This window comes from Psittacula echo, assembly GCF_963264785.1.
Source record: "Psittacula echo genome assembly, chromosome: 6".
Lineage (NCBI taxonomy): Eukaryota > Metazoa > Chordata > Aves > Psittaciformes > Psittacidae > Psittacula > Psittacula echo.
In genome coordinates, this window is record NC_137743.1 from 47,203,619 (window position 1) to 47,219,748 (window position 16,130).

Genomic DNA, 16,130 nt, shown 5'->3' on the forward strand with positions numbered 1-16,130 from the left:
TGATGATGATTATTTTTGTCATATAAATTTGAATTAAGAAAAATAACAGGATGGTGGTCATGTGAATTAGACTGTATATGGCCATGTTGCCTAAGCACTTATCAAAAAGAACTGTGTCTAGTTAGTTCAGGTCTGTTTATTTTTACTTTTGGCTGGTGGGCTAGCTGGGAACGTATGGGAAATTACAGCGCTCTGAACAGACGATCATAGTTTAAAAGGGCCAGGGGGCATTAGGAGTTGTTTTGCATTGAAAACAGTTGGCTAGTTTGCATGTTGTGGCATTCCAAAGAAGAACCCAAGTAGAGGTTAACAGCTGTGGTTCCAGCAGGACATTGCTTTTATCTCTTTGTGAGAATGAATGCATGTTCATGGATTCCCTTCTTTGAAGAGATGAAGATTCTCTGTATGATAGTCATAGGGCATTGTTGCCAGGTCTGTAGAGGATGTAGGGGATTGCTTTATCAAAACCCCTTCAAACTATAGTGAACAATGAGCTCTGAGCACAGGTTTTGTTATTGTTGTGTGTTGTTAAAGTTTCATTTAATGATCTCAGTCTTTTAAGTAGTTTTGCCATGACTAGTGTGGACTTTCATGCCCTAGAATAACTTAGTATATAAACTATGAATCAAGTCAGTTCTGAGTGGGTTGGCACTGGATGGCTGTGAGGAGGCTGGTTTCTCTATGACATAATGTGATCTTGTACATGTCAAGAAATTCAAATTATGGTTTTGTACCAATGCTGTGTGCTAGTTTTAGGTACTTGCACAGAGCTCTGCCGATGCAAATTTCTCTCATCCACATAACCCCAAGCAAATTTACAGCCATTCAGAGGATTCTAAACAGCCATTCAAGCTCTTTAGAGAGAGCTTGTCTTTGTGAAGTGCTTAGTAGAGCAGGGCATGATACTGATTGCATCTCCTGGATGCTGTTGTAATATAAAATGCTAACTAAAAGTTCAAAGTACTTTGCTTATAATTTTTTAAGTACCTGCAACTTTTGAAGTTGTCAGACTGTAACTGACAGTACAGAAGTTTGAAAGAGCATTATGTTATTCTTCAGATCAAAGCTGAAAATAGAAGATATAAAAGAAGCGAATAAAGCGTTACAGGTGAGGAGTTTTGGGAGGGGGGAAAGAATTTTTTTTTACTGTTCCCTTAAAAATCTTTCGTGAGCATGAGCAGACTTCTCTTCAACAGCAGCTCTATGGAAGAGACTCGTCTGACTTCCTCCAGCAGGAGGGAACCACAGATTCCCTGTAACATCATGGGGAAAAAGAAGCTCAGTTGCTTTTGACTTTTCTTGTTTGAAGTACAGCTATGCATTTTGACACTTTTGATGGTGCAGCATTTGGTATTTTACAAAGCATATCTGGGACAGAATGTAGCCAACTGAGCTTAAATTATGTATTACTTCTCAATGATCAATAAATATTTGATCATCTGAGGAATTAAGTAAACTTGTAGCACCAAAGCTGATAAAACAATATGAAATGTTAAGAGGTTTGGAACTTTCTTAAAGATATGCAGGAAGCACTGAGAGCAGAGATTTTGTCTGCACATGTTTAATCACGTGGCATGTCAACTTGCATATTACTTCAGCCCAAGTGAAGATGTCCAAAATAGTTTTGTTGAGCAGATTCCTGGTTTTGTTAATTGGTTTAGACAGAAGGAAATTAACAGTTCTTGACACTGACCTGTTTTGTTTTGTTTTTTCTTCTCTGCAACTTGGGGGCTGTTCCTGTGTGATGGGCAGGGAAATAGACTTTAGCTCTGAGACTTGAGATAGTTTTCTGCTTTTTCCAGCTCAGCCCTTGACCAGCTTTACTACCTCAAGCACATTCACTTTGCACTTCCTGCTCTGTCTTGTCTCACAAAGTTTTGCATTGTTTTAGAGCGGCCTTGTGCTGTAGAGTCTCTGTGACATTATACTGACCTAAGGGCATGAAATAATTCAGGCAGTAAATACTGCTGTTGATTTGTCTTGTCCCCTGGAACCCAAAGTTTAACTTCATCAGATACATACAGTTACGATATTTTTTTCTCCAGGGCCAGGTTTGGTTGAAGGACAAAGAGGCTACACATTGCAAGTTATGTGAAAAAGAATTTTCTCTTTCCAAAAGGAAGGTAAAACTTCACTGAATTTTCTTACAACTTGTTTACATGTATTGTGAGAAAAACATTAAATGTGTTAGAGATGTAGCATGAAATGTCAACACTCAGATGAATGCATTGTTATTTCTGAGGTGCCTTTCTAGTTACTTGGTATTTACAATGCACCTAAGCCCAGGTTTCAAGAGAAACACTGCCTTTTGGTGATGTGCCACTGCAGAACGTAAAAATCGTTCAACCTGCTTTGTGGAATCATCATCTCAAATGCTTGTCAGCTCTGGAACTGTCACATTTTGACACGTTTTTGTGGCATTTTTTATACAATAGGCTAAGAAAGTATGAGGTTATTGTCATTTTAAAATAAAATGTGATGTTAATTTCCATGCTTTATTAATGCATGCAGGAATTTTATGTTAAATCTCAATTAAGTGCCTGACAGAATCATCCAGTCTGGAATATCATTGCTTATGCTATATTTTTATATAGCAGAGTATGTTCTTAATCTGCGGATTAAATTAAATCTGGAACCGGTGGTTCAATCCTAGACAGACCATGGTCTGTCTAGATGAATTTAGATGAATTATCTTCTGAAAACTGATTCCATGCTCAGACCAAAGAAGTGGAAGGAATCACATTTCAGATTGCTCTGTGTATATTGTTTATTGGTATCCGATTACCAAGTATATTTCTAGTTTAAGTTTTAATTTTTAATCTTCTCTCCATTATTTAGCATCATTGTAGAAACTGTGGTGAGATTTTCTGTAATGCCTGTTCGGACAATGAACTGCCTCTGCCTTCTTCACCAAAGCCTGTTCGGGTCTGCGATTCCTGCCATGCAATACTTATACAGAGGTGCTCTTCTAATGTGCCGTAAGAGTATGCTATAAGATATTTATTACCTTTTGGTATTTGGCTAATCCTGTAAAAAGAGAATGTGAACTAAAGAACATAGAGCAGCATTTCCAGAATTTCAAGTGTTTTCAAGGTACTGTGGAGGAGTTACATTCCTGCTTTGTTTTGAAACAGAGAAAATGGGACCCAAGCGTAGAAAATGGACATGTTAAAAATACAGATGACAATGTTAGTCTAACAAATGGCTCAGAAGCTCTTTTGGAGGAAGCAAGGCTGGTTATAGCGGAGACTTGGTGTTAACATGCATTTGATGAGTATCTTAGTCATTATGATGATCTTGGAAAAGATGATGTACTTACCTGCTTTTACAGGCTAGTCTGCAACAAGGCCAACCTAATACTGCTGCAGAATGTGCCTGTGATATGCTGCTGTGAAGCAAAACCATGCAGTAGGTAGTTTAAAATTGTATTAAAAAAAAAAAAAGGCAATGCGATTAATGCAGTGGTCCAGTAAGTTACTGCCAAATAACTCTTTATTTGTTTACTTCCCCTCTGATCAAGATTAGATATATCCAAGAATATTGCGCTGACAGCTCTGTTCTTTGTACTCACAGGTGTAAGGGGAGATTTTGTCAAGCAGGAAACAAGCAGTGCCTCTAGGCACTTGGTCAGGGGAGGTGCATTTTGTTGAATTATCTTTTTAAATTAACTATTAATTTGACATATCTGTGTTTTCAGTTAAAAGAGAGATGTCCATTACAAAGTCTTTGCCTGACATTGTCTGTAAAATTATCTGCATTGTTTTCATGTAAGCCATGGTTACACATAGTTGCTGTATGGCTCTGGAAGCAGGGTGAATCTGCCAGTTGGAAAGACTAGGGTTAACTACTGGAGACGGCATCCTTTTGGTGTTGGACAGGAAGGTTCTTCCTTATTTGGTCATCATCTTTCTCAAACTTTCAGAGTTTGCTCCTAAACAGCATTTTTTTTCCAGAGCACTTTTCAGTATATCTGGGTCTGACCACTCTTCACACCAATGGTAACTTCTGCTACAATGTAAATCCTCATTCTTCCTATAGGCAAATACATCCCTTGGTAAATTGTCCCCACTTCACTATCACTGCACTAGAACCAATGTACTTTCTGCCCTTTAGCTGCTTTTGTGATGGGGTCCAGATGTGGAATCTCTATACTCTGGGCAGTACTGACAAGCCATCAGCAGAATTACCAACCTGGTAGTTTCTTCAGCCATGGGCTTGAAATATGTTTATTAACAGGAAAAGGTCTCTCTTGAAACAGGTCTTCTAATTATTCTTGCACTTTGTTTAGCTTAGTGTTGTCTCTTGAGGATAGGTATTTAGTTAATATTCTAAAAGCCAATAGGCCTGTTCTTTTGTTAAAACAGAACACCAGTGTAGTTGCTTATGTAGCTTTTGTAAAGAAAAATGTTTTTAAAATTACCTGATGTAACTTTTTTGTGAATACAAAACAAATATTTGTAAATCTGTAAATAGCTTTTGGGAAAAATAAATTTAATTGATCTGCCACTGAACTATGTAAATAATGTCACTAAATTTGTAATTCAGTGTATTTGAGCATTTTACTAGGTAGGACTTGTTCAAGTTGCTTAGAAGTCTTTGCATATATTGAGGAGTGGTGACCTATCCCCTACTAACGAGGTAACAAAGCAAGTGCTGCTTATGCTCCTGAAAGTATTCCAAGTGTTTTCCATTAGGCTTTATGTGGGGTAAGTATGGAGACAGCAGGGTTCAATCTAGGTTACAGAGAATGCTCACTGGTACTGCTTTCCTAAGTCACTTTTTGAAAAGTATGCAACCAAACAAAATTAATTTTAAAATAGGCAATCTTTTAAAGTAAGAAGACAGCGCATTTCTGTAACATACAGTAAATTAAATTTGTATTACTTAACTGCAATCTTCCCCTCTCCTCTGTGCTTGCCTATTTGCAAAACAACTGCCTTGAACAAAGGGGTGAGTACTCTGTGTTCTAGGTGATTTCCCCTTTCTGTCAAACAAACACTGTTCTTTGACAGATTGTGGTTCTGAATTATCCTCACACCCAGCATAGGAACATCTGTGTTCATCAAAAGAAATTTGAACTGGGCAGAGTATCAGAGCATAGTTTGTTCTTCTTGGGAAATGATTTCTGAGTTCATGAATTTAGGGCCTGAGCAAGTAAACAGAGAAGAATACGCTCCTCCCTTTCCCCACACGGGTCAACACACACTGAGCCCACTTTCTTACAAAGGTGGGTCAACCTACTGTGTTTGCACCTGTCTCTCTGAAAGTAAAGGGAAACCCCAGCTGACTGCTGGCATTCCTCACACAGCTGCTTGCACCAGAGCCCTCACTAGGCAAATTGCACTTCCACTCCTTTTCACAGCCAATGTTAAAATGTAACTTTGTATGCGGTGATCAACCTAGAGCTTCCGGGAAGACCTAGCAATCTTTTCTTGTAGTTTTCTCAAAACCCATTTAAACGCTGCTTAAGTGAGTTGAGATTCAATGACAAAGGCTGCTCTCATTACAGGGTGAAGTCCCATGGGCTTCCCTGTCCAGTACAAGGGAATTTCATTTGTCAGAAGTTCAGTTTGGAGATCGGTTATACAAAATAGCTCAAAGCCTAACTCCCACCTTGCTCTCAGAAGGTAAATCTAAAACAGATATTGGTGTTCCTTCTCATAAAACGGAACACAAAATAAACCTGAGTGAGGAAACGGACCAGAACTGACAGTATTTTGCAGAGACCTGCTGTGCTGGTAGAAAAAAAGCTGCTTCTATTACATGTACATGTCCTCCACCTTGCTCCAAGATACTTTTCCTGCACCTGGATTAACTCTTTGTCCTGACTTTTGCCATCTTAAGTTTTCTGAAACAGCAGCTTTTTCAGCAGACCAACCCACAAGAGCAGAATTAAAACACAGCCCTGCACTATCACTGGTGTTGAGGTCTCATCTTCCCTCTCTTACCTAGCCACAAATATTCCAGAACTTGGAAAGCTTCCTGTGCCAATTACCCTTTCAGAGCTTTTATTTCCAGTCACTATGAGACAAAACCACAATCTCTAGTGAAATAAATTCCATTCTCCTCTATCCCACAAGAAGACATTTATTACATATATAACACAGTACTAGCAAAACAGGTGACAGACTTTCAATACCCAAGATCACATTTGACATTTTAAGGGAGGCATTGAGAACAAAGCAATTAATTTGGGAGATCACACTGGCTCAGAAGAATAAATACCTTTTCTCATTACACATCAGGTATGTTAAGTGTTTTCAAACAATAGTTGCTTACATATCTTACATGTCACAAATGCACAGAAAGTTTTATCAATGCGTTCGGGTTGTGTGGAATTTACCAGGTAGTGGGCTTATTATTTTAGATATTTTGCTTCAAATGAGCTCATATAGAGAATGGCTTGTTAAGTTTTGAAAAAACATGAACAATCAGCTCTGTGCAGGAAGAAAAGCAAAAAGCAAACCTGTGTTTAAATACAGTAATTTCATGAAAGAAAAAGTAACTTGCTCCCAAAGCCCCTGCTCTTCCCAAAAGCAGTTTTTAGGGAAAAGAAAGATTAAGTAGAGAGCTCCAAACTAACTGGTATGTGACCCATTATGTGTTAGCAAAAAGCTGTGCTAGTATTACAGTTTAGTTTGCACGTTACATGTGTGGAAATAACCATCACTGCTTGATTTTGTGCAGGCACAAAACCTGGGCACTACTTGTTTAAGCAGCCATGCGCTTGAAGGTGATGGTGGATTGTGGTAGTACAAAAAAGCCAGCACAATGACTTGGCCTCCAGAGCTTTACGCTGTGTTGAGATTATTACACAACTTATGAAAAGGGTTTAGGAAATACTGTTACCAAATCAACTAACCTAGTCATCTACCTTTTATCCCCTTGAACAAGTGGATTTTTCAAATTCAATTACTACACCAAGATTACATAGAACTGAATCAGTGTTCATAGGAGTCACAGTACAACCACCTTTATTGAACCACAGTACAACATCTTAAACCGACTGTAGTCTTGAATATGTAATACATCCTTAGGAGTAACTAGTATAAAAAGTATCAACATCAGTGGTTTGAATATAAAAATTTATTTAAAGTCAGAGTATGCAACAAATAAAACCTACAGAAAACAGATTTTCCCATCACAATCTGTTGCTTACCAAATAATATTGTGAAAACACATTCCTTCAGTCATTATAAAGTTCTTAAAATACAAAAGAAATTAAATTTTGTAAGAAAGTCTAGTAGACCAGAGACTGTTTCTTCCAGGATGTTTTGTAGAAGCAAGGCTACCCTTCAATACATTCCACGCCATCCTCCTCCACCCATACTGCCTTGCCCATAGTATCCTCCACTATTTCCACTGCCACGACCTGCAAACAATTGACACAAGGTCACGCATACATACCTTAAAAAAAGAAAAAATGTGATGGGTAATACAGAACAGTTGGTTGAAATGACTTAACTTCTACTAAAACAAAAATACATCAGCACTGTTTTTTTTTAACAAGCATTTGCTGTAGTAGCAAAATGATAAACCCCCAAGTGATTTACAGTTTAAACTGAACTGCTTGCCCCCCTCCCTCTCCTCCCAGCCCCCCCCAGCCCACAATGCCCCCCACCCTGCCCCATCATCCATTACTAGATGGACATTAACAGCATTTCCAACAAATACATGAAAAGCAAAACTTATACTTACTATATCCACCCAGGCCATCAGGAGTTCCATATCCTCCACTGTAATTGCTACCCATTCCCATTCTACCCACAGGGCCGTAACCTTGATCTGAAAAGCAAGAAGTGCATCATTACAAACTTGGAACTCTTTACACTGGGCAAAATGTTGGCTAAGGTTGGAATTGATACATACCCATTCCATCTCTGCCATAGCCTCCCATGCCAGAACCACCTCCAGCAGTTGAATTCAGGAACAGTTCAATATATCGATGCTCTGTAGGAAACAAAAAAGCCTTTGTGTTTTGTTTCAGAAACCAGAAGCACACAGCAAAAAAGAAAAATAAAACCAAACCAAACAAAACCCCACCACCTTACAAGTAACAGTTGCCCACAAAAAGCAATTCTGAAAGATAAATGGCAGAGCAAACTAAGTTAAATGCCATTTAAACCATAATATTAATTTTACCCTTATATACCCTGCTAAAGCCTAGTCAAAGAAAGCTTCAGGTAAATACAATACTCACGCATGTGATTTTTATCCTTAGACATGGCAGCTACTGCATCCTCATGTGTTACAAATTCCACATCTGCCTCTCCAGTGGCTCTTCCATCTGCTCCAATATCAATGTGAACTCTTATAGGGTTCAGTGGTGAGAAGAACTAAGAATATAAAACAACCATAAAATCAGATTAATACAGAATTCAAACCAGGTACTTCTCCCACCCCAGTGGTTAGTGGAGCACTGCATCAATTTAACCTCATTCTACCGTATAAATTTAGTAATTAATTTCCAAAGTATTACTCAGCAATAGTGGACCTTCAACATTAGGTCAGTCTGCTTTTACTATCTATTATTATTATACAGCTCAAAGAGCTCCAGCTACAGAGCTCGAGGAGCTTTCTTTAAAAGCAAAGATAGGAACAAGAATTCCTGCCCACACACACTGCTTTAAGCAACAAGTTTTAATATGATGCCATGCTGGAAAAGGAAGATAATTAGTTTGGTTTTGAAGCAGCAGAGCCAAATACATTTCTCAAGGACATACTAAAGCTGTCAATCAGACCAGTCTTCCTTGCTACAGAACTCAAAAGAGATACAGTGGTGCTTCTGACTAACAGCCTTTTTACCAACCAGTATATGCAAATGAACCTTTGATACAGTACAGAAGTACTACTCATCAACTTGCAATAACATGCTCCGATTCAAAGCCTCAAGTTTAGCCCTTGTTCTCTTGAGTCTTAAAGAAAATTATCAAACTGACTGAAGAGAATGTAGCTCAATTAACTCCCCTCCCCCTCCAAGAAAAACCACACACACCCCTCCACAGCCCCAAGTAACGAAGAATCAAGATTTCCATATATAATATATAGGTACAACTAACAAAGATGGAGCCCCAACCTGGAAAAGGGCTCTGTTTAAACCAGGCCCTAGGGCCTTGTATCTTAAGAAAACTTCTCCCCCTAGAAACAGCACATCTATTCTGACACAAGAATGTATTCCCAAAATTTTACAGAGGTGCTTTTATCCACCACCCTGCTCTCTTACGAGAGTCTGCAGACCTATTAGAACTATCAATCACTTGTTCGGGAACTTCAAGTTTCTAGTAAGACAGACAGGAACATGCAAACTCTTCGCATTAAAAAGCCCTTTTTCCTATTGTACTTACATTAGCAATATCATTTTCTGTTGCTCGAAAAGGCAGTCCTCTCATGTGAACAAAGTGACCGCCACCGTGGAAACCTGAGCCTGCTTCTCCAGCTCCACCATAGCCATGTCCCCCCATGCCTGTTAAAAAACCCAAACCAAACAAGACCACACACTTGTAAGATCATCCTGAAAAGCCAGGAAAGTCTTTACTACTGGTTTTCTGAAAGCACTCATGTTATACCACTGAATGCAAGTTGTTTACACTTCCTATCTATCAACCCAAACACTTAATCAGAAAACACCCTAAGCAATGTATTTACCTTTTCCTAAGATGCCCCAATTCCACCCCTCCCCCCCCTTTTGAACAACCTTATTTCTGAACAAAATAATCTAATGAAGAAAGCAATTGTTTCTGACTTGGATGTCCTACAACTCAAATAATGTATTTTTAAGCAAGCTATTAGCAAAAAGTTTATTTTACCTCTCCCATCCCTCATTCTGTCATCATAGCCATCGTTTCCATAGCCATAGTTATTATAGCCACCATAATCATCAAAGCCACCATATCCTGGGCAGAGGACAGAAAGAAAGAAATCATTACATTAATACTCAAAATTCACAAAGCAAAGCACAAGAGTCAACTTTTCAGTCTTTGGACACCCAGCAGTTCACAAACAGCCTCTAAGACTGTTAAACCTAAATTCCCGTACAGAGTGCAGATGTACGTTTCCTTTTACATAGTAAAAGGGCTGAAACATGCAAGTGAGATCCAATTTTGCTGAAAGCAGAGTTTCCTTATTATTTCCATTAATTTTAAGTACTAAGTCACATTTCTTGATACATCACAAGTAAAAATTTCTTGGGAAGTGCATCAAACCCAGTGGGACCTGCAGCTACTGCCATTTCTTTATTTCTTGACAAAAATGTCAGAAACACAAGACTGACAACAGAACCTCCATTCATTAGATAAACATACCACCGTCATATCCACCACCTCCTCGACGCATTCTGTCATACATACTTCCACGCCCAGCTCCATAATAACCCCCTCTTCCTCCTAATGGTCTATCATATGGTCCAGGCCGTTGTTGTCCCATCATTCTTCTTGGCATGTCACTGAATCCTCTGATTTCGCTCTTACTACTTTTGAAGATTTCAATATATCTAATAAAAGAGGATTTTCAAGGTACCAATAAGCATACATGCAAAAGCTGTCTGAATATTAAAAAAGGCCATACTATGTTTTCTATAGCTAGATATACAATCCAATAGAAGTTGGCTAGCTACCATACAACTTAAGTTTCTCCTCAAAACCGTAAGAATCTTAAGTATACAAAAAACCCCAAAACACTTTACAGTGGCAGAAATTACTATGTGAAAATTCTAGCTGTACAAATTAAGCATAAATCATGTCTTTCCAGTATGAGAAACATACTGCTGAAAAACAGTGTCTAAGCTATAGTAGCATTAATCACAAATTACCCTACACAAGAACGACTGATACAATTTTCTGAGTTTAGAAAGCTACCCAGGCAATACTGTCTCCCCCACCCCCCAAGTCTATTGTATTTCCCAAGTTAACTTAGGATCAGTTACAGAAATTCTTAAAAACAGCCAGTTCCATATAATGGTCCCCACCCACCCAAAAGCATTACTGACCCACAACCCCCAAAAATAAAGATGTAACACCATCCCAAACTCTCCATCCCCACCTGTGCCCTATTCTTTCCTTGTGTTTCCCCAGAGCATTTTCTGCTATCTCCTTTGAAGCAAACTGCACGAAGGCCTCCCCTGTGCTTCTCCCCTGGTAGTCCAGCGTCAATGTTATCCCATTTGGCACGATTTCCAACCCTTTAACCCAAGGACAAATAACCCCATCAAGGGGAACAGTGTTAAAGGCTGAAACATTCCCATCTGTAGCAAATACTTATAGCATATCTAAACAACAAGAACGAAAAAGAAAACCACCTCATTTCCCCCATCACCCAACAATACAAGCCAGTCATCTTTCATTAAACATTTATGGATTTATCCATACTTCTTTTCAGTTTAAGCTATGCAAAAATACAACCACCTAAGTTACATGAAGAAAATATAGCTACCAGTCAATTTAACTGATCCACTTGGATCATCAGCTAACATTCAGTTATCCCAATATGCATAACGTGTTTACCACCTTGACAAAGTTAGAAATATACTGTGTATTTTACTACATCTATTGTTATTTCTACTTCATTTACAGGGCATAATTCTTATTCAAGATAAACTAATTTAACACAATCCCTCCCAATCCACCCCATTAATGGCTATTACAAATTAAAATGTACAACACATTGTGTAAAAGAGGTAAGAAAATCCAGTCACTAGACTTCGACTATACTAGAGGTACCTTGGAAAAACTGAACAATCTCTTCTTTGCTGCAACCAAATGGCAGGCCTCGAAGTCGTACCACTGTTCCATCATTAGTTGTATCATTTGGCCCATTATGTTTTCCAGTCCAGTCCATCTTTTATTTAAACCAAACCCTTCAAAAAAGAAAAAAAAAATAAAGAAAAATGTTGAAACGTTAAAAAAAAAAAACAACACACCAGGTAGTTTGTCTTTGGATATCTAGTACTGTGGATAATAAGCTGTATTTCTATTACAAATTTAAAACTGTACTCTGACAGGGAACACAGTGTGTAGGGAGGGAAGCACGTGGGGAGGCACAGCACATAAAGCTCATTATTTACTCAAGAGTACATTCAACATCCAGGCTTTAAGGTTTTGTGTTCAGCATTTTTTATTATTTATTTTCTTTTAAAGCATGTCAGTTGAAGAAGGGGCAGGAACCACAAGACCATCCTTTGTCTGCAAATAAAGCGCCCAGATGTGGGGGTTTTTGGTTTTGTTGGTTTGTTTGGGGTTTTTTTTCCGTCTTCCCTACCGGAAGTACCGGCGATGCGTTAACTCGAGTTACATTGCCCGGGACAAGCCGGGGACCCGCGGCATCACCTTGAGGGGCAGAGGGGTGTTGGCGCACCGAGACCCCAGCGGGAAGGGGAAGTCGGACCCGCGCCGCCGCCTCGGTCCCTCACACCGCCCTGGGCCCGGAGCTGTGTTGGGAGGGGTGAAAGGAACAGACTGGCGGCGGGAAGCGCGCCCGTAAGCGCTCCACAATGGGCGGCGTGGCAATCGATCCTCAACAGTCCGAGAACCTCAATCGCCGCCCTCTTTGTGCGCTGATCGACGCACCACCGCACGCTTTCCCTCCACGCCACAATCCATCCGATCCGCAGCACTGACTACCGCCGAAATCGCGGCCTTGACCCACCGCTCACTTCCCGGCGCCATTTACCGCGCCTCCTCGGTACCGCCCCCTCCCAACCCCCCCGCTCCAACCCAGCTCCCCGCCGGGCCCCGTTGCCACCTCTCCGCCTCGGAGGAGCTGCGCGGCCTCCCCCCGTTCAATCTCAGCCCCACAAGAGTCCTTCGCCGCCAGCCACCGTTCTCCTGAGGCCGCCACCACCCTCGACTCCACCACTCAAAATGGCGGCCGCGCTCAGGAACGAGGCTCCGCGTAGAGGCGCCGTACCGCCCCCTCCCCCACGCTCTTCTCCAGGTTTGCCGCCGCCCACGGCTCCCTCAGGCGGGCGCTGGCCCCAACGCCACGCCGAGAAGCAGGAAGGACAGCTCGCCTCAGAGCCCAAGCCCCGACTGCTATCGCCGCCTGGCCTGTCCAGCTAGGGCACATCACGTCCACTCCCCCTCCCCACTCACCGGAGACCTTCGCGCACCCCTCGACGTGCTCCGACAGGAGCTTCTGCCGGAAAGGAGACTCCACACTACCAACGAGCCAGGAGGCTCAAAATCTACGGAAGGGACGCGGGCTGAAGAGCGTCCCGACTACGCAAATATCGCGATAGCCACGCCACGCTCCTTAGCCCTGGCTAGGCGCACCAGGCACATGCGCGCCTCCGCGGGGAAGCAATAGCGCACGCGCGCGGTGGCTAGTGAGTTCCCGCCTATTCCTTTCACGGCTGCGGCTGAAGGGCGTTGAGGTGCATGCGCAGTGGGCTCATAATCACGCGGTCCTCCTGTTCACTTTGGCGCTAAGCGAGCTCACGGTTGGGAGCGCGCGCGCGGTTCTAGTAGAAAGTGGCTGCGGCGCGTGCGCCGCAATGGCTGCCCAGGGATCGCCTCACACGGGCGGCGATTGGGTGGCCCTCCCCTTGAGTGTGTCGCGCAGGGTGGCCGGCTTCCCCCGCGTGGATTTGGGAGGGTGGGCGTGTTCCCGCAGCAGAGGTGAACCCGCGGCAGGTCAGACCCAGGGAAGCCTCTCATAAATGCCGCTGGGGCGGGCTCTGTGGTGGGAGTGTTCTGGTGCTTGGAAGAAGTCGATACAAAAGAAGAGGTTAAAAGCTTTCTTAAAGAATTGAAAATGGGCGCTGAGCGCTGGGGGTGTGAAAGGAAGCTTCTGTTCGTGTATGCACTCGGAAGTGACGAGATGAGAGCCGCTGGCTCTTCTTGGTGTTAGGGAAACATTAACTTGGAGTTCTGCTATCAGCTGGGGCTAAAACAGGTTAGAAAGCACTTTGCAGAAAACAGTTTAAGACTAAATAGGTGCGAGCAACAATGCAAATTCCTGTTTTTACGGTTGATGCTTTTACAAACCTTCCGTTTTTTGGAAATCCTGCGGCAGTTTGTCTGCTTGAAAATGTAAGTTAAAAAACCCTAACTACTTTAGGGTGACTGTACTGGTATTTACCATTCTGTACTTGACCTAGGCTCTTAGCACTACATTAGGTTTTGGTTTCTTTACTCAGGAGTTCCGCTTGAAAGCGTTCGCTCTTGCTCCTGAATATAGCGATATTAGCACAGAGGTGCGCTTTTTCCATTAGAACGATTTCATACATGACATGTTGTGTATTTTTTGTGGGGTTTTAGATTCATTTTTATTAGGGCACATACTGGTTGTATTCTAACTGCATTAAGAATGAAATCTCTGAAAAGAAGTGCGTTAAATCACTCTATAGTTTTTGAACTATTAACTCTTAAAAGAGTGTGGGGTTTGATTTTGTGATTTTGATGTGGGGGTTTTGTGATTGGTTATGAGTTCCCCCCCCCCCTTTTTTTTTTTTTTTTTCTTTCTTTTTTCTTTTTAGGGAAAGAATGAGGGGGAGTATAGACCTGGATCTGAATCTCATACCATTAGTACGTCAAGTTCAGCTTTAACCAAGTTTCCACAGTCAATTTTGTTGCTTCGAATTTGCATGGTGGTTTTGGTGCAATTGACAGTAGACTTCTTTCTCCTTAAAGTGCTCTGAACAAGTTGGTTCTAACTGGTACACTGTTGACAATTTCTACCAAATAGGCCTTACATTATTTGTATTGATACGCGGATTGACTCCACAGCTCGTTAAAGTTGTAAAGTAGGTATGCTTTTATTCAGCGCTGAGGTGCATGGGGATAGCTCCTCCAAAGTATGCACACCTCAGTGTCGTCTCCTGCTACATTTATCCTCTAAAGTTACACGCCTATACATATTCATGACCTATCCCTGCTTCGTATTATGAGGTAAAAGGTCCTTTGCGCATGCGCAGTGGCCCCCCCGTGGTCATGGGTGAAGGTCTCAGGATGAAGTAAATGAGTCTTCCTCTTGTAAGTAGGGGTCTTCAAGATGAAGTAAACGAGCCTTCCTCTTCTTAAACTTTTCACCTTTGGCACAGTTGGACGCCCCAGTGGTTACACAATTGGCTGAAACCAGCCATATCTGTAATTCTTCTGTTAACTAGCAAAGATTTAGAACAGGGTGACCTTCCTGCAAAATTTATTGCAGGATGGGCAGGCAAGGAGTATCCCAAGCTAGCAGATGTTTGGGAGGCTCTTTCTTTGAACTAACTGATAAGTAGAAGGCTGGTGTGAAATGTTATACTTTAGAAGGCTGGTGTGAAATGTTATACTTTAGAAGGCTAGTGTGAAACAATTAACTCATGTTTAGTGGGGCCCCTAAATTCCACAGACTTATAACATAGTTTTCTTTCTACAACTTAAGTTAAGCTAAAAAGTACTTTAACTCTGTTTTTTCCAGGCACTAGTGTTTCTTATATCAAGCCCCCTGTATCAGTATAGTAACAGTTCATGAAAATTATAAGAAAATGTATCTAGAGCAGTCAATGGCAGTAGCTTGAACTGACAATATGAATCCTTTCTAGATGTTTCTAAGCCTAGATCTTGTACAATGTAGCCTACTTATCAGATCAGCTAAAGTTATGACTGAGAACATCTCACTTCAGAGGTATTTTTGGCTACCTGAAATCTAAATAATTTCTCTCAGAATGAACTTACTTTGAAACGATGAGCTTCTATTTGCATTTTCATATTAATTTTACTTCATTACATTAATATGTTGTGGGGGCAAGTTACTTGCATGTTGCCTTTGGAATGTGGAGATTTTTTATTATTTTTTTTTTCTCCAGTGCCTGTGGCTACAGGCTTTAGTGTCATAGTTGAAGCTGATGTTCTCATTCATAATTTTGTTCTAAGCTCCAAGAAAGCAAGGTGCAGCTAGTGGCAATATTTCTGTTCCATTCAGAGTCTCAGCAGATGTTTTACAAAATCCCTTGGGAGTAATGCAGGGATGGCAAAACAAGCCCTTTCTGTGTTTCAGGAATGCCACAGGATGGCAGTAGTTCAGTAAAGTTCTATTATTTTTAATAACATTTTGGTTGGTCTTTGTTCTGGTTTAGTGTCTTTAGAATAACTGACAGAACTGTTGTTCTGGAATAAAGGAGAGGCGCTTGCTACTGTAAAAAGTTAGAATGT

The 16,130-nt window shown here is 41.1% G+C and overlaps 2 protein-coding genes across 6 annotated transcripts in view; one reads left to right on the plus strand and one right to left on the minus strand.

Annotated features, from left to right (window-relative positions):
- The window catches only part of LOC308222521 (RUN and FYVE domain-containing protein 2-like), a gene marked incomplete at its 5' end in the record, with an annotated part of 53,173 nt that overhangs the window by 22,060 nt on the left and 14,983 nt on the right, over positions 1-16,130 (plus strand). The window contains 2 exons of one of the 2 annotated variants that reach the window (XM_080620651.1): positions 1,060-1,108; positions 2,046-2,123. In XM_080620651.1, the coding sequence (XP_080476777.1) occupies positions 1,060-1,108; positions 2,046-2,123 (127 nt within the window). Of the gene's footprint in view, positions 1-1,059; positions 1,109-2,045; positions 2,124-13,940; positions 14,025-16,130 lie in introns of those variants that run through there. The other variant, XM_080620650.1, reaches the window with a different exon arrangement.
- HNRNPH3 (heterogeneous nuclear ribonucleoprotein H3) lies at positions 7,069-13,273 on the minus strand. 4 transcript variants are annotated; one of them, XM_080621584.1, is made up of 10 exons: positions 13,086-13,273; positions 11,715-11,851; positions 11,038-11,176; positions 10,347-10,489; positions 9,807-9,893; positions 9,345-9,463; positions 8,201-8,336; positions 7,870-7,950; positions 7,699-7,785; positions 7,069-7,372 (listed from the first exon to the last, which is right to left on the minus strand). In XM_080621584.1, exons 2-10 carry the CDS (start codon positions 11,830-11,832, stop codon positions 7,296-7,298), a joined length of 987 nt encoding a protein of 328 aa, XP_080477710.1. In that variant the 5' UTR covers positions 11,833-11,851; positions 13,086-13,273; the 3' UTR covers positions 7,069-7,295. The 4 variants fall into 4 exon arrangements, with proteins under 4 accessions (XP_080477710.1, XP_080477708.1, XP_080477709.1 ...); XM_080621582.1 differs by having other exon boundaries at positions 10,302-10,489; XM_080621583.1 differs by lacking the exon at positions 13,086-13,273 and adding an exon at positions 12,736-13,068 and having other exon boundaries at positions 10,302-10,489.

Excerpts from the sequence above, each read along its gene's own strand:
- HNRNPH3 (XM_080621582.1), bottom strand. The coding sequence starts at position 11,832 with ATGGACTGGACTGGAAAACATAATGGGCCAAATGATACAACTAATGAT. Across the intron at positions 11,177-11,714 it reads GATTGTTCAGTTTTTCCAAG|GGTTGGAAATCGTGCCAAAT; the intron begins GTACCTCTAGTA and ends CTTGGGTTAAAG. Across the intron at positions 8,337-9,344 it reads CAGAAAATGATATTGCTAAT|TTCTTCTCACCACTGAACCC; the intron begins GTAAGTACAATA and ends TTATATTCTTAG.